This window comes from Amia ocellicauda, chromosome 22 (assembly GCF_036373705.1).
Source record: "Amia ocellicauda isolate fAmiCal2 chromosome 22, fAmiCal2.hap1, whole genome shotgun sequence".
Classification (NCBI taxonomy): Eukaryota; Metazoa; Chordata; class Actinopteri; order Amiiformes; family Amiidae; genus Amia; species Amia ocellicauda.
In genome coordinates, this window is record NC_089871.1 from 17,083,486 (window position 1) to 17,101,614 (window position 18,129).

General features: G+C 39.4%; 1 protein-coding gene across 1 annotated transcript in view; it reads right to left on the reverse strand.

Moving 5' to 3' along the window:
• The window catches only part of wdr18 (WD repeat domain 18), a 70,249-nt gene extending 52,276 nt beyond the window's left edge, over positions 1 to 17,973 (reverse strand). Inside the window, exons 1-4 of the mRNA XM_066695785.1 lie at positions 17,729 to 17,973; positions 16,788 to 16,898; positions 15,726 to 15,859; positions 3,188 to 3,329 (exon numbers count right to left, since the gene is read on the reverse strand). Of these exons, the coding sequence (XP_066551882.1) occupies positions 3,188 to 3,329; positions 15,726 to 15,859; positions 16,788 to 16,898; positions 17,729 to 17,938 (597 nt within the window). The 5' untranslated portion in view covers positions 17,939 to 17,973. The remainder of the gene's footprint in view (positions 1 to 3,187; positions 3,330 to 15,725; positions 15,860 to 16,787; positions 16,899 to 17,728) is intronic.
• Positions 17,974 to 18,129: the final 156 nt, after the last annotated feature.

Sequence of the window (18,129 nt, forward strand, 5' to 3'; positions counted from 1 at the left end):
TTGCAAAACTGTAAATCCTCTGAATCCAGAGTCTGCATCCTCTGTTTTGCTGCTGCTACATCCCAATTATGAAGCATTGATTGAAAAGATGGGAGTCGCCCCATTTTTCCTTACAACTCTTTTATGTCTTTCAATACAGGTAAAAATGCAGCACCCCCATCCCCCTCCATTTCTTCCTCCCCTCCCCAAGCAATGCATTTGCTTTTCTCTACCATGACACTGAAAACCAAAGAGGATGAAGATTTAGAGATAAGGACGAAAAGAAAAATGTGCAAAGTTGAATGCAAACCGATAAGCCAAAATCAGCAGGAAGGTTTTAGAAACGGCGCCACAGGCTACTGCTTCCACTGTCCTTGAACTGTGCCGCCTCTCCCTCGCTCCCTCTCCAACAACTGAGCTTCTCAATCACACTACGAACCACATGGCAAGCCAGCACAGTAACCCCGGACTACCGAGCATGCTGCAGCACTTAGCTACTCGACATACTAAAGCCCAGTACTCCCATTGTCGAGCTATTGCAACACTATAATATAAGAATGCTAACTACTTCTCTTTCAGTGCAGTAGTTGAGTTGAGGTACGGCACACATCCCACGGTTTAGCGCCACAACGTTGCAATAGAAGCCAAGGCTGCCTCTATGGAGAAATTCCTTCAGTCTCTGAAAGCAGTCATCTTTCCGGAGCAAGGGGAGGAGGTAGTGGAAAGACTTAATGAATAACAATAAGAGTAACGTCCCACCTTTTGCAGCTCAATACATTTAGATTAATACTCATTTCCTTTTATCACCAATTTCCCCTGCCCCTCTTTTCCTTATCCCATGTCCAGCCCCCCGACCACCAGCATTGTGTGAATACATAACCCCCACACACCCACTCCCTACCCAGGCAAAGTGCTTTTCACAACCTTTTAAAAAGCATTGATTTTGTGACTCAGCTCGTGTGGAATTTATCAAGGCACAGCGTGGCACAAACACATTAAAGACGCCTTTCCCAATTTCATTGCGGAGAGATTTATGATTTTTTGTGGATATGCGAGCGACACAAAACACCCTCCCTCCCCCCAGCCAGCTTTAACCTTCTCCATTACTGCCTCCATTTTGTGTGTGTGCGTGCGTGTGTGTGTGTGTGTGTGTGTGTGTGTGTGTGTGTGTGTGTGTGTGTGTGTGTTTGTGTGTCTGCATGGCATAAGTCTGCTCTTTCTAGATCGCCCAAGACCATTCTAGCATTCTAGCTATCTGCAATAGCAAGAAGAAAAAAAATATATATTTTTAATCCAATTTGGATATGTTAGGTAGATGTGCTTACTGGTTTAAGGTCACACATTACATCTCATTCAGTTTTCACTGGCAATTCCCCATTACTGTTCTGTTGGGCCAATGTTCCATTTTATCTGTAATGCTAAAAGATTTTTTTTTACATTTTTTCATGGCTCTATTTTGTAAAAGGCAAGGTGCATTTCCATTCCAAGGATAGATTCACATTTCACTCACCTGAACCTTAAGCAAATGTGCAAGATACAAAAACATAAAAACAATGATACTTTAAGGGGGGTCTGTTACCAAATGATTCACTTTTTAGATCAACACTGCACTAGTGATTTCTTCACTCCAAGTTTTGGTTTCCCAAATCAGAAAAGCGTGGCCTAAATTTCCCCCATCATTTAGTCTCGGAAAGCCTACTAAATCAAAAGTTTGGAAACTTGGCCTGATTAATTTGTGATTCAAAGGCCACGCCACCCAATGTATTAATCTTGCAACTGTCCAGATTAGAGTCCAGATATAGCAAGGAGATTTATTAGTCCTCTGCATCAACAAGATTTTTTCTGTACAAGATGCAAACCAAGAAAAGAAATTTAAAAAAAAAAATAAGCTTTGGTGCTTTTCTGACTTATCCCAGATTCAGGATAAAAATATATATTTTGAGACGAAAAAAGGACTCTTGCTAGGTGAACGCATCAAGAAGACTATTTTAAATATTCCTTTGAAGATCGGCTCTCCCAAGTCAAAAACCGCAGCTTCAGTATATAGTTGTCAATTCAAACTAGGGAACCTATCTGAAAGTGCCTTGGGATCCTCGCACAGATAAAAGGGGCTATATTCATATAAATTCATTCATTTATTCTACTTGGAGCCCAGGTGAGAGGATGCATTTGAGTGTCTTGGCTTTGATTTCTGTGAACGCCACGGTATGACTTGATCCTCGGGGTGACTTTCAACCTCTTGCTGGGTTCGACTTGGTTTCCGCAAAAACTGATTTCTCAACATTTGTAGGCCGACTTGCTTTCGCCTTCAACTGCTATAGCAACGCCAAAAGAAACTCAGTTCAAATACATCTGCTTTAAAAAAGAAAAAAACACTATCATGGAAAAAAAATAAAAATAATTGGAACCACTGCATTTCCACAAAGTAATCCAAACGTATCCAAAAATATCAGCTGTTGCACACATGAGAATCTGACTAACTTACAAACCTGTGTTACTAGACACATGTGTATGCTCCCTATTGTGTGTGGTGTTGTGTCTCAGGGTTGACCACTACTATTCAATATGAAAGAGACCTATTTCAATACAGTAATGCTCTTTGTACACCTAGCAGGGATGGCAACATCTTCCTGTCTAAGGAGAGGGAAGGCAGTATGGCTGTTTTGGCTGGTACAGCACAGAAAGTAATGCCAGAAACAGTGTTTGCTTTCAGAAACCAAGGAGGCAAGGGGTCCACGGCCTCCTCCGAGGTCTTTGTTCTCATGGTTTTACTACTTCAAAAGGACAGCGTAGTTTCAAATTCATGTAGGCAGTTTGAAATGTAATTAAAAAATAAGAGAGGGCAGCCCCAAAAAAAGGTCTCTCTCATGCATCTCTCAAGAGCTTAACACGAAGCTCACTGGAAAAATAGGAAATAAAAAACATTCTAATTCACTCACCGACGCGCTCTCTCTCTCTCTCACCCCCTCATAAACCCCAGCTCTCCCAGCCCCACACAATAATCTACTGCAAGAAGACGATTCTTCACTTAATCTCAATTGCTGTTTTCATGGGTTTATTATATGGCACTGTAATTTAAGTGCCTTCATTGCAAACCTTATCTTATTAATCTTTATATTTAATTTAATTCCTCTTGATTGAAGGATTCCCTACAATCACAACCAACATGAACCTGATATTACAACTGACTCCCATGCCCCTGACCAACCTTCACAGTCTGATCCAGGGACGCGGTAGCTACTCGAGCCTGGGGTCCCATTAGGCCGCAGTGGATGTCTGTGATGGGGAGGGAGTGTCGGGTCCAAACGTGGCGTGGCTCGGGGGTCCTTGAGGGGTCCACCTGCACCACACTGTGAGACAGAGAGAAGAGAATCAGAATGAGAAAAAAAGCAAAGAGGCATACAGTACGGGCTTATGTGTACACAGCCCTTCACACCAAGGATTTCCAGAAGACTGAAGAAAACTAATACAGAATCCGAAGCATTGGTACACTCCTTCACATCTCTCATATAAAAGCAGCTTTGAACAGAAGTTTAGATTCTTAAGATGGGAATATAAACATACACATTTCCTATTGGTTGAGGACAGGCTTAAAATTAAAACTTCAACCAATCAGCCAATGCAAGAAAAAAACGAAACAAAAACAGTACTTTGATGGCAGGTTATGCAGTCAGTCTTCCAGCTTTCAGTCCAAATGGGCATTCTATTAGTGAATCGTTTATGGCTCTAATAATTAGCTTAGCAATACCTCGTTAAATTGATCTCGGCTTGTAATCAGTTGGCGGTGATTCAGATACCAGCTCAATTAAGTACCTGGGAAATTTCATGATGTGAAAACTGAAAGACACAGTATAGCGCCCCAGCCTAGTCCTAACTGAAATGGTAGCAGCTTATCTTACTGCCGTGATTTGGCACCAAATGCGCTGCCAATCAATGGCAACTAGAACTAGTGTTGTTAGTTATGCTTTTCTCATGCCTTTTGGAATGATTTGGTAACATTTCTCCTATTGCACATGCCACAGTTGAGTGAGGAGGGCTACAGAAAACTGAGAACAAATCCTTTCATTTGTCCTCAGAAATCTCATTTTACTCCATTACATGCCCCTCCACCTGCACCGACCTCTCTGGAGAAAGAGTGTCATATTTATTAAACCGATCTTTCAGCAATTCATCCTAATGAAAGATTTGATTCTCTGATTCTATAACTCGTGCTTATTAAAACTAACATCCTTCACACTGCTTCTCCCCTCTTCCGTGGTTTGCTTCACAATGATCTGCTTTCCCATCATTTCTGCAAGACAGGATTGTAGAGCAAAGCTGCACAGCTTAGGAAGCGTCTTCATTTATGCTTCCAGTCAGTGTGTGTGGGCTCTGGTGATACACATCAAAACTGTTCTTCGTTGGCAGGTTGAGGTGACCCATCAGGAGAGGAGTGGAGTTTCAACTGACACACAGAACAGGCATGCTTCAACCCAGCCCACTAACAGAAGGCGAGAAAGGAGGTCCAGAAAGAGACAGACAGAGAGAGGGAGAGAGAAAGAGAGATAAGGACTATCTACACAGCACGAGCAGCAAGACACTCTGAAGCTGTGATGAATGGACCTGTCAGCGTGCAATGCTCCCTTTCTCCAGTATATTATTTATATAACGTGGAAGTCTAGATATAAAGTTGTCTTGCAGATTGGAAAAACCAAGGTCTCTATGACTACCTTGTCTTTGTATACCTTAATATAGGTTGAAAAGTTACAGAAGTCAAATGAAGTTCATTTTAACAGGAAAGTTAAAGGTTCTGTAAAAACTGTCCTCCGGACCCTCATGCATAGATTTGGGAATCCACACAGTGGATCCGGAGGGATTTGGCAATGCAAACACTGCATAAGCTGAATGTAATATTCTCGCTTAGTGCTCATCAACTGACAATATGAATTTCTTACTGTCCATCCCCACAAGGTCTTCAACATGGATTACATCTAGGTCTTTGTGTCTCTGGGGGCTGGTTTTCATTCAAAGTCTAGTTGCGATTCACTGCATTGCTGACATTTTGAGAAACAACAGGGTCATTTTTTTAAGAAACCCCCCGTAATAGGAAATTGTTTTGTTTTTCTTGCTAATAACAAAAAGGCCCAGTAGCCTTGCTTTGCCACTTCATCTGAAAACTCATTAAGTTCTCTATTACACCTAATTAAAACTGGTCAATATTTTTGTGGCACTACTCTTCAAAACAATGCAATTATTTTTTTGTATTATATCTCTGGTGGTTTTATTTTAGAAAAGTTTTACCAACGATCATCATTATCTTGATCTTGATTATTACAATTGGTATGTTAATACGTTTAGATCAATTTTCAGATCCATTGTATTTTTATTCTTCTTAATTTATGCCATCTACCTGATTGCAAAATGCTTTGTTATCTAGATAAATTAATATTAAAATACTCCTATTCATTTCAAAAACTGAACATGAAACATTTCTTTGTATTAAGATCTGATTTGGGATACTATGTACTTTAAGCATAGCACAAATGACTCGGCTACGATATGTGACTGAAAGATGACAATCAGTTTGCAGATTCTCTCTCCTGAAATCAGAAAGAAAAGTAAATTGATCTCAAATATTAAGATAAAATGCATCCCAACGATTCTGCTTTTGAACAGCCAATCTATAGTAACATTCAGAAATATGTGTTTGAATTCCACAATAAAGGTTCCTTTCCAATTATAAAACTAAAGTACTTATAAATAAATAAATTGGGAAAATATGCAAATCACAGAAGATTAATAATCCACATATGGAACATTATCAGTCCATGAAATCAACTGGAACAAGCAAAGTAACTATTTTTTTCTGCATTATTAAATTAAATTGAAATATCTCAACTTACATTATTAATGTAAAAAAAAAAATGTTTTGCAATTGTGTTTTTATCTATATAAGTTATAATGAGTTTCTTAAGCCTTTTGGTATAGTTAAGGCTGAAATGAATAGTTGATTGAAAATAATAAGGTTATAAAGATGGGAAAGCTCTTATCTTCTGTACATTAAAAATAAAAAAAGCTTTAGTATTCATCATGTTTAGGGTAGGATTCTTGCTACACTGATATTTGCCTTGATACAGTGCCTATTCCAGCAAGAATAGGGGAAGCAGATTAGTGTTACACAAAAGCTTAACTACCACAAAAAAACAAAATGTCACTACAGTAAAGGGTAGTAAATTCACAGGTGATATTGTGGTAAAAGAATTATAAGCAATACTCTTAAATGATGGCAATGAACAGAAAATGTATGATTCTGGCTACTGTTTGATAACATAGACAGCCCAAAGAGCTGAAAATGTAAAATAACTAGAATACAATACAATACCAAATAACTAGAAAAGTTTTAAATCAATAAACAGATCAACTTCTCTTCCAATATACTCATCATCATACTCACCTCTCCTCAATCTGCGGTTAAAATAACACAGAAAAAACTGCAGATGGGAGGAAGCAATGCCCTAAAAGAATGTCAGACCAGCAAGATGCGTTCTTCCTTCTATTGGCGATCTTAAAGCAACTTTTCAAAGTTTATGGAATGGGGTTTTACTGCATACGACAACGGGAGGAAAAATCAGTGTGTCATGAGCCCGTAATTGCCTTTGACATTCTGCAGGAATGGTCTTCCCCGCTGTAACCTGGCTCTTCTTGTTAAGATCACACTGCCCACCCAGAAAGCGCACTGCCCAGGCCGTCTGTATAATTGATGGCACACTGTAGCTCTGGCAGTGTCCCAAAGAGAGAGAGAGTTGCTGGTTTCCGAGCCCAGCTGGCAGGGTGGCAACGGTTGGCCTTATTCTGTCACTAGGTGCCACGGGGCAGGAACAGAGAAGGAGCTAATCTGTTCAGGGTTGTCCCTAGGACCCACTGTTCCTTCTGCTTCTCTCTTCCACCTCCACTCTTCAACCATTAGGCTAATTGAACCATTTGCTTGTTAAAACCTTCCTAAAAAAAACTAAATTTCGTAATAAGATAATTTGGCTTGAGGGAGAGGGGGGAAAAACACCAAACCCTAAACTGAGTGGTATATTTCAGGTCTCTCCCCTGATTTAAGCAAGCTGTCTCGAGAATCACGTCTGGAATTTAAACAGTGGAGTTCATGCAGAATCGACAAGCTAATTACAAAAAATATGCAATTGAAGGCTCGGTATCCAATTAAGAGCTCATTTGGAATCATACCCAGAAGACATAGTGGGTCACGAGGAGCAGGATGGAAATGCCAGTATATGAACTAATGCAGTCCATTGCGACAGGATTCATAGATTCAGATCTGACCGTTGCTGTCAGTTTACGCCAATTACTAGGATTTCTTGTTAGTTTTGGGACTGTTATGGAGGTTAGGCCATTTTGTTCACAAGATTAAATGTTTTAGAGTGTGTGTGTGTGTGTGTGATTTATTATAAGTGCTGTATAATCCAGTAGTGCCAATCTCACAGCATCTTTTTCTCACGGGATATCTTGAATGTTGGACGGAAATCTATGCAGACAAGTCTTGTATTTAACAAAATAAAATAATAACCACATCATTATCTCTATTATCTAGTAATGCAATAAGTGATGTTTTTAAGAATGGTTACAGGTTTTTATTCAAGAAAAGAGTAAAGAAAAAGTTAATATTAGCTGAAACTGGCTAATGCTTCACAACTGACCCCATTAATTAATAACTCAAAATATGTTCAATCTCCAGAGTGACAACAGAGCTAGAAGTAAAATATATATTTTTAAAAACACAGCAAAGAGGCATGAAAACTCAAATGTTAAGAACGCACTTTTAGACACACACCCAACTTCAAAGCCACGTAACTGACAGTTTTACACTTTTCTGCTTCAAATTATATCTTCAGTTCATAAAACATTTTTTCTGTCACTATTCAGTTTTTAAGGTCTTTGGGAACATTTGGGGACCTACAAAGAATCCATCATCTATGCTGCTGCTGCTCTGTGTGTAACCCTTTACTACTTCAGAGTCTTTCATGGTGAAAAGATCAGCTCCAATCTAATTCCTTTCAAGATCTTAAATCAACCATGATTGCCTACTGAACCTGCATTCAAGGACTTAATATACATCTATCTCAGGCGGAATTTGGATTGTGTGAGCACAGAGCAGGTACAAAACTGTAAAAAAAATAAACAAAGCAGAATTATTCAACAAGCTTGAAATGAACCACAGTGCACAGATACCAGACGCCCAGTCAATATTAACTCTCAGTTGGTGTCAGCAAAGTGGGATTTTGTACATTGCTTTGTTTACTTCTAGAGCACCCAGGCTATACCATACACACTCTCCTAGTGTACATCTCTCTGCTAACCAATCACCCATGTTCGAAAGTCACAGCAGATCAGCGTTACGTTTGTGTCGTTTGATTATTTTTGGGTCTGGGGATTTGACTGAGTAGGCTAGAATTGTGGAGGGGAATTTCCTAATGCCATCAATACCTCCATCACTTCTTGCCAGAGCCACGAAAGATTTCTGATACCTGATTCAATGCAGATAATCATGCTACACATCCTCGTATGCTTCATATGGAAAAAAAACCTAAAGAAAACAACATATCTTTAGCACCACCAGAACTTTCAGTTTGAATTCAATAGCTCAAATTGCTTGGACATTCAGAATATTACACTGATGCCAATTCTACAGGTGGGTCACAATCTCAAACTCAATTGATATTTATTGTAGTTTTAATGTGAAGGAAAAGGATGAACTATGTAGAAACAGCATAACACCAAGGATTTATTTCTAAAACTAGACCATTAAAAACAAAACAAAAAAACAAGTCTTGACAAGACTTGTCACAGACACTTCAGGGATCATCACAAGACAGACATTCACATTAGTTTGGTTCTTCTTTCTGGGCTTCTAGAAATGAAAAGCTGCCTGGTTTTGGGTTTCTCTTTGAAATCATACAGCAGTTTATGTCCATCTTCACTGAACATGCTGCGCTTGAATGCAAACCCAGGAATCTAGAGGAACATTAGTTTGTGTAGGTTTGCCTATTTCATTTTTTTCCTCCTCTCTCTCCATTTTCTTGTTCTCAGAGGCTGGCATTGATACAATCATAGCATGAGCTCCCAGCCTCAGAACTGACACAATTTCCACCAAACACAATATGTGTGCTACTAGATTCTGATCATCAAAGGACATTGAAATAAATAAATAAATATAAAACAGCACAGACACTGGCTTAGAGTGAAGCAGGAAGCTTGCAGCTTAAAATTTCCAGTAGAAAAAAAAAAAAAAAAAAACCTGCAGGAGATTAAGAACCAAGTCTTGAACGGCCGAGGAGGTTAAGAGTACACAGCACTGAGGGATTTTTATTTTATTTTTTTCCTCCTCTCTCGCCCCTTCCCCCACCACGCCCTCTTTAAAGTCCCATTTAATTTCAGTAGGCTTGAATTATTTATTTCAATTTCATGCCAATACGATGCATTTCCTTTTCCTTACATTACCACTTAATGACTGTCCTCCTGCCTACGACACACTTAATTCCTGTCTTCGGTCAATGATGACAGATATACACTGGGTTAGCATGAACTTACTGATGTCTTGAACCCATCATTAGTAGATTTCACATCTTAAAGGAGTACAGTTAGGTCCATAAATATTTGGACAGTGACACAATTGTCATAATTTTGGCTTTGTACGACACCACAATGGATATGAAAGGAAACAATCAAGATGTGCTTTAAGTGTAGAATTTCACCTTTACTTTGAGATGCATCCAAATTGGGTGAACGGTGTAGGAATTACACCCATTTTTATGTTTCATCCCCCTAATTTTAGGGTCTCTAAAGTAATTGGACAATTGGTGAGTTTCAAAACATCACCAGATGCTAGGTTTCTTCCCTGGTGGATTCAGGACAGGTGATTGACTTGGCCATTGCAGAACACTCCACTTCTTCGCCTCTTGGGTTGCTTTTGCAGTATGCTTCGGGTCATTGTCCATCTGCACTGTGAAGCGCCGTCCAATGAGTTTTGAAGCATTTGGCTGAATCTGAGCAGATAATATAGCCCTAAACACTTCAGAATTCATCCTGCTGCTTTTGTCAGCAGTCACATCATCAATAAATACAAGGGAACCAGTTCCCTTGGCAGCCATGCATGGCCATGCCATAACATGCTTCACAGATGAGGTGGTATGCTTCGGAACATGAGCAGTTCCTTCCCTTCTCCATACTCTTCTCTTCCCATCATTCTGGTACAAGTTGATCTGTCCAGAACTGTACAGTGTTCTTTAGATGTTTTTTGGCATACTCTCATCTGGTCTTCCTGTTTTGGGGGCTTACCACTGGTTTACATCTTGTGGTAAACCCTCTGTATTTATTCTGGTGAAGTCTTCTCTTGATTGTTGACTTTGACACAAATACGCCTACCTCCTGGAGGGTGTTCTTGACCTTGACCTAGCCAGCTGTTTTGAAAAGGTTTTTCTTCAACAAAGATTTTCACCAGGGTTTTTCTTTCATTTAGTTATTAATGGACACCAAATGAGCACAATGGGTCAAATGGCCTCCTCTCCTTAGCAAACTTATGTTCTTTTTTATGAAAGAATTCTTCTGATATCCACCACAGTTGTTTACCATGGTCTTCCAGGCCTTTTGATGTTCCTGAGCTCTCCGGTGCGTTCTTTGTAGCAACAGTTGTACCAAATAGTTGATTTGGCCAAACCTAATGTTTTTGCTGTCTTTCCGATTGGTTTGTTTTGATTTCTAAAAAGGCAAAATGCCCCAAGAACAAGCAGGAACTAAAGACAGCTGTAGTACAGGCCTGGCAGAGCATCACCAAGGAAGAAACCCAGCATCTGGTGAAGTCTATGGGTTCCAGACTTCAGGCAGTCATTGACTGCAAAGGATTTGCAACCAAGTATTGAAACTCTCAATTTAATTCATGATTGTGTTAGTTTGTCCAATTACTTTTAAGCCCCTAAAATTGGGGGGAACACATAAAAATGTGTGTAATTCCTACACCGTTCACCCAATTTGGATGTAACTACCCTCAAATTATGAAGATGAAAGTCTACACCTAAAGCACATCTTGATTGTTTCCTTTCAAATCCATTGTGTTGGTGTACAGAACCAAAATTATGACAATTGTGTCACTGTCCAAATATTTATGGACCTAACTGTATATGTATATCAGTTTTATTTATTATTTATCATTTTCCTTATCAGTACTTGCCTTTTAATCTAGATCAGATGTTGTTGTTGTTAGGAGACGCATCTCCAATTCTAATTTGGAGAGAGTCCTGTTTAATTTGTGGTCCACATTGCACAATGACAAAACCGCAGCTAAAACAGAGAAAGCGCAAGAACAAAATGTCACATACAGTACCTGCAAAATAGCTAAGTAACGATTTAACACTTTGCCTGTAGATACATTTCTGGCTCAGCTCAGTACTGTGCATTGTCATCGCTCTGCCTTAACTCCAAGCCAAGGGAGAAAGCACAAGTTTTTGCTACCTGCCTTCAGGCATAAAATTCATTCATTTTAATCAACATTGTAAAATGTGTTTAGTTCTGAAGGAAAAAAAAAAACTGAAATAATTTGCTAATTTCTTACTGGGCACTCCCCAGACGCCAGCCTTCCATCCAAATCCAATCCACAGTAATGTTCACCTTATTGATCTGAACAGAAGTTTAGATTTACACAAGCTGAAGAAAATTCCCTTAATACTTCAGTGTGTCATAAGGCTGTTTGTTCAATTATAGACGAACACAAGGAACGTATTGTACAGCAAGGTTTTGATAACAAGGGCAAGAATATTCACAATCTACTATCGACCCTTTCCCTGTGGTACCCGTGCTTTTAATGTTTTACCATTGATGTTGGTATTTCTTATGCTCGCTTTCATCTGAATTTGCTTTAATGTCAGCTCTATCCATGCATCAATTTTATTGAAAGCAAAAGAATAAGATGGATAAGGGCATCTGCTAAGAAATATATAATAATAATTAAAGAAGCAAGGTTCTGGCAAAATAAAGACTTATTCCCCACCACCACCAACATATATTGCTACTGTTGATTTAGTAATACAGCTGTATTCTTTCCACAGTTAACATTTTTGTGACTTTTTCACAAAAAGGCTAAAGGCTGATCTGACTATTTGAAGATGCTATAGGGTATTCAGACCAGGGGCTTTAGTGTAGCACTCTGATAAGTTCATTGAACCCTTCATGGTGAAAAGTTTAAATAAAAAATGTTGCCTTTTCAGTCTCCAGTGTCCTCATGGGACATCATTTCCTGTTCTGATCAACGAACCTAGTGATGTTGAAAATAGAAACCATTCAAATTGGCAAAAGGCAAACTTCAATCTTTCACTGTAGTTGTGTGAGGTTAAACATGGGGAAGAATATTTGCAGGAAGGTGTCCGTTACAGCTGCAGCAAACCCATGGGGAAGTGTGACACCTGATTTTCCGGACAGCTTTAACTTGCTGTTAAAAAGAGGGGGGGGCCTCCCACCAGCAGAGTTTCTGAAACCCCAGATTTAGTGCACAGCTGCTATCAAAGCTTTTATAATATGGCTTTGCAGCAGCAATTTCACACTGTTCTGAAGGGATGATTTAGTATTGGTTTCCAATTCACTTTAAATGCATTTCTGAGGAAACAAAAACCACTCAGTTTTGCACGGTGCATTTCGCTTAACTTATAAGTTATGGTTACACTTGTGTTATATATCTCAAAATCACCTTCAAACATTCTCAATCCCTTGGTAGATAAAGGTCTCATAACTAATGTGAGCAATCGGTATGACTCACCATGTTAACAGGTAAATTTGAACCACAGACATTGGTATTATCAGCACCAAGCTTAACTACCTGGCTGCTATTTACACATCTGTATAAAAATATGGTATCCCACTTCATTGTCTTTACTTCTGAGTGTTGCACACAATGAAGATGATCAGTATATAACATGAGCTGAATTGACTGTGTTTCAGTTGAACCCTTGCCATGCTCTTCTCTGTTCTGTTCTCCAAATGAGAGACAAATCCTCATCTCATTCAATGCACTTGCTTTAAAACATATATAGCCTAATAACAGTAGCAAAAGTCTAAACCTTGCTACAGAGGGGCAGGTTGACAGTTTGGTTCATAAAAAGAAAAAAGAAAAAAAAAGGAAGAAAAAAATGTGTCCAGCACACGAACAGAATTCTAAATAGAAACGGGAAAAAAGAAGATGACTTCCAGATTCAATCATTTCATGTCAGCTTTGGGTCTAATTTTTTTTGGTGGCACATAGCAAAAAAACAACAACAGACATGCTCCTGATGTTAAAGAAAGCCCTTCTTCTTCACTTCCTGACAGAAGTTACTCCATTTTGGCTCTTTAAAAAATACCCTTTTTGGAGCTCATGGAAAATAGGTGACAGACAGACAGTAAGCAGGACTGACTCTATATCTACTTCAGCCCTGCCCCTGGTAAATTTCCACTCGACCCCCTGCTCAAAGCCCTGCAGTGCCAACTCCTGCTTTCGCTGCAAAGGCTCGCGCTGCCACCTGCTGGAGTTTATAGGTGGATTCAGGATTATTTAAAGCAAAAATGAATATACAAAAAATGCTTGGAAGACTCAAACAAAATCCAGAAGAAAGATGAATTTGGAAGAAGCTGGGATTTCTTTGTTTTTATCAGTTGCAAAGCTATGGATTCACTACAAGAGGAAGGCTACACAAATTCTATTTTGCAAGTGAAACCCAGACAATCTTGTTTCTATTGTAAACTATGGTGTTTTCCCGCTTATTTAGCAAAGTGCTTCCTGATATACAGTGCCTGTAACATGGGAGGAAAACTGGTTGATAACATATAGAAAGTTCTCAAACTAGTCATGGGACAAATTCCAGGTGGTGTACAGATGGATGAGAGGTGAATTGAAGTTTTTGACCCTTTCTTGTCCGCACCTGCAATGAGGACAGATAAGCTGCTCTGCTGCAGAGGAAACTGTAATCAGTCTTTGTACATAAGCCACCCAGCGAACACCAATCCGTCATTACAACTTGTTCAAAATCATACACTTAAATGCACGTAATCTCATGCTATCACATTTTCTTCTTGAAAGCACAAGGAGAGTCAACAAAAGACAAGCCAGCTTCTAAAGCAGAATGTGAAGAATGCAATTTTATCATGTTACAGGAGTTAAGATCATTTCTATTGCCACAGCATCCCTCCCTACAAGGAGTGGATCTCAGCTTTCTTCAATTGCGACCATTATTCATAAGCTGGATTTCTGGAAGATCTGAGGTCTACTTTAACATATTCAGATTCTCAGGGCTGTAATTTGAATTACAATTAGGTTTTTACAGTTCAGCAAGGAGATTTTTTTTTTTTTTTAATCAGTCTCATGAGCAGGCAAGCGCAAAATTAGAAAGTATAAAGATATCCCAGTGTCACAGGCAGCGTTAGGTCTTGTTCTAAGCTTATATTAAAATGTCACTTATGTGGAACTTAGGGGCCGAGGACAGCATATTGTTTCAGGGATCAGAGGTGTGCAATCAGCCAGCCATTCAAGCACAGACATTCACTCTTCAATCAGGTATTTCTGCAGTCAGGAGATGGGAAGATGTGAAACAGTGGGTTCAGTTTAAAGCGATGTTAGACATTGCTTCACCAGTTAAGCTTGAACAGCAACAAAAATACCTGGACATTTTCTCCATTTTGAGAAACCACTTTTGCTTGGCAGACTGAAATAACAACACATCCAGCCCCCAAAACCCAATTTTTGACAGTTATAATGTTGCAAGATTAATTTTCCCCTCTGAGCCCTTAACTACATAATTGAATTAATCCGTTCCCAATTGCTATCTTTGGCAAGTGATAGATTTCACCCATAAAATTCACATTGTACAACCCTCCAGGACTGGACTTCCAGATGTCACTGATATCAGCCAAGAGAGAAGAAGAGGGAACGAATAGAGCAGGAGATGAATCAATCGCAGCGGGAGCAAAAGATGATGTATAAATTGTCACAATACAAGCCATAGTCACTTCAGATTCAACACAGAGGACAGGACAAGGGGTCACACAAAGTGCAAAAGGTAGCGTTGGTGCTACTGTTTTCTGATAAGAGCTGTGCATATATAGGGTATATTGTCAAAAGCATATAATTTAAAACAAGGGCAGTAATGTTAAGACTGTACAATGCACTAGTTAGACCTCATCTGGATACTGTGTACAGTTCTGGGCTCCACACACATCGCTGCTCTAGAGGCAGTTCAGAGGAGAGCACCCAGACTTATTCCAGGTTTGAAGGGAATGTCCTAATGAGAGACTGAGGGAACTGAACCTTTTCACCCTGTAACAGAGGAGACTACGTGGGGACTTGATTCAAGTCTTCAAAATCAAGAAAGGCATCGACCACATCAAACCAGAGGAGCTTTTCCAGATCAGCAGGGACACACGCACCCGGGAACACAAATGGAAATTGGGTTTCAAGGCATTCAAGATGGAAAACAGGAGACACTTCTTCACACAGAGAGTTGTCACAATCTGGAACAAACTCCCCAGCAATGTGGCTGAAGCTGAAAATTTGAGAACATTTAAAAATAGACTGGATAGGATCCTTGGATCATTTAGTTACTAATGGACACCAAACGAACACGACAGGTCGAATGGCCTCCTCTCATTTATAAAATGTCTCATGTTTCTTAAGTGTCAAGTCATGTTGGAGATGCCAATTCACTGAGAGGCAAACAAGAGAAGGATCAATGGGGGGGTTTCAGTACCTAATCAGGCTCCAGACCAGCGCCAGGTTGTCTTTGCCCCCCGAGATAAAGTGGCTGCTGTCATCAGTGAAGCAGAGACAGGTCAGGTCCTGGTAGTGGCGGCTGAGGACTGCCAACAGTCTGCCCGTGGACACCTGAAACCAGAAGAACAACCCACTTACACTGGGCACAGACACCATACACTACAGACATATTATTTGGGGTGTACGGATGTTGGCATCTTCCAAACAATCCCCCTGTCCCTTCTTGTTTTTGATCTTAAATCAATCGATAATTCCTTACTGTATTAAAAGATTCCCATGATGCAAAGACATTGCACAATAGGTATGAAGATCGAGTTTCACTTAAAATTAAAAGGAGTTAGCAAGAAGCTAAGGGAATTCTAGTGCCTGCCTTTTCTTTTCCCTTTAAAAAATTATTTTCCGAGACGAACAAATCGCAACCAAGAGTTTGGCTTCGATGACATCTCTGTACATTGGAATGGAGAGGCAGAAACCAACCCCTCACAAACTCACACATTTATAGCAAGGTGAACAGATTGCTTTTGATATTCCAAATTCCTGAAAGAGAGATTATACAGATCTTAACATCAGCACACCTGGCTCAAGCACAGAAGGCCCAGCACTCCTTCAAACCCAGTCTTTATGCAGCTCAAATCAACACCCCAATCATTAAATCTCTCAACTTATTCAAATTATTTTTCATTTGTAATTTAAGTTTCAGGTATGTTAAAACTATTCTTCATCTTATTGTTATCAAAACAATAATTGCTGTTCACCTTATTTGTCTTAGGTTTAATCAGACCACATGCAACCCACAGGGGGGACTGAAGGTAAATAGGAGCCTGATGTGCTCTGCTTCACCTACCTATTTTACAAATGATTCTAGTTATAATTAATGGGACCTGAAGAAAAGAAAGGAATTCTCATCATAAAAAAAGAATCATAAAATGCTAAATGAAAAAATCCAAATATTAGCACATTCATAGCATAGCCCCAAACTGTTAGGATGTAGCCTACATGCAATAACCCTTCAATTACTAAAACTAAAGATCAGTCTTACCTCCCACACATAGATGGCCTCAGCAATTCCAACCAGCAGGTAGAATCCATTTGGGGAAGTGGTGAGGCAGGTCACAATCCCTGGACACACAATCTTCTGTTGCAACTGGTCCTAAAAAGGAATACAAAGACAAGAGCAGCATAAACTAAAGCAATGATCAAAACATTATAGAAGCTAAGTGTTACCTATGAATATTCGACATAATGATACAATTTTGTTTGTATTGTTCCAACCAGGTAACTTGCATTGAGAAAATATCAATTTTAAAAAGCTGAGCAATGTATTCATTCTCTATAAGCTACTTGCCAGGTGCTAAAACATAGTTAAAAACACATGCACACAGACATATATGAACGAAAGCTTTGGATAAATACTTCAAAAATGTTTATATTCTTAAATGGAGAAATAGACAAAAAGATTAGTTTACTTAGACCTTATAATTGAACACTTAGTTGATCAATTTGATTGTGTGGGTAAACTTCATGATGCAAATAACTATAACAAGTAAGCCGATGATTATAAAAGTTTTTTTATACCTAAGGAAGTATTTAGCACGGGGTTAACCCACTACGATTTTGCATCAATGTTACAAGCGATTCTCCACATGTGCGTTACTTGTATCGAAATTCATGAAAGGCAGGGGAATCACTTAGTAATGTGCAATAATACGATTAATTGTAGCCACCTCAGGGTTCACCAACATTGTGTATAGAATTAATGATTCTTATGGGTTTTTTTTAAAAAGGAAGAAAAAATAAAGAAAAGTAACTTAAGAACCTGGAATGTTTACTCATCAATCAATGAGACCATCTTGTGGACAGAACTTTCACTGAAATCGAGTGTGCTATTGTCTTACAGTCTTTATTAATGATTATTTTGAACACAGTACATTTATTGATAGTTTATTTTCATTATGAATCCATCTTTGTTCTTGTAGCTACCTTTCTCTGGACCTCCCACACGTTGATGTAATTCTTGCCGATTTGCGCTCCCAAAATGTGTTCCCCATTCAGGACAGCCAGAGACCGAGCCGAGGTATTACCACCACGGTACGAGAGCAAGTTAGTCCCAGAATGGAGCTCGTAAACCGCACAGTTACACAGCTGACCGGAGGAGTCGGAGCAGACCACGACTTCCATGGGCGCAGACATCTTGGCTCGGTCCCCATTGACAACAAGCGCTCGGTAGGAAGAGGAGGAGCCAGATGACGTCACTCAACGGAACTCCTCTTTCTATACCGGTGTGTAAATGTAGTACCTGCAATGTCAGTTTAATATCAAGCGCAAATTATAGGAGGGAGGGGAAAAGGCCTTCTCCAGAAAAAAAAAAACATTATTTAAAT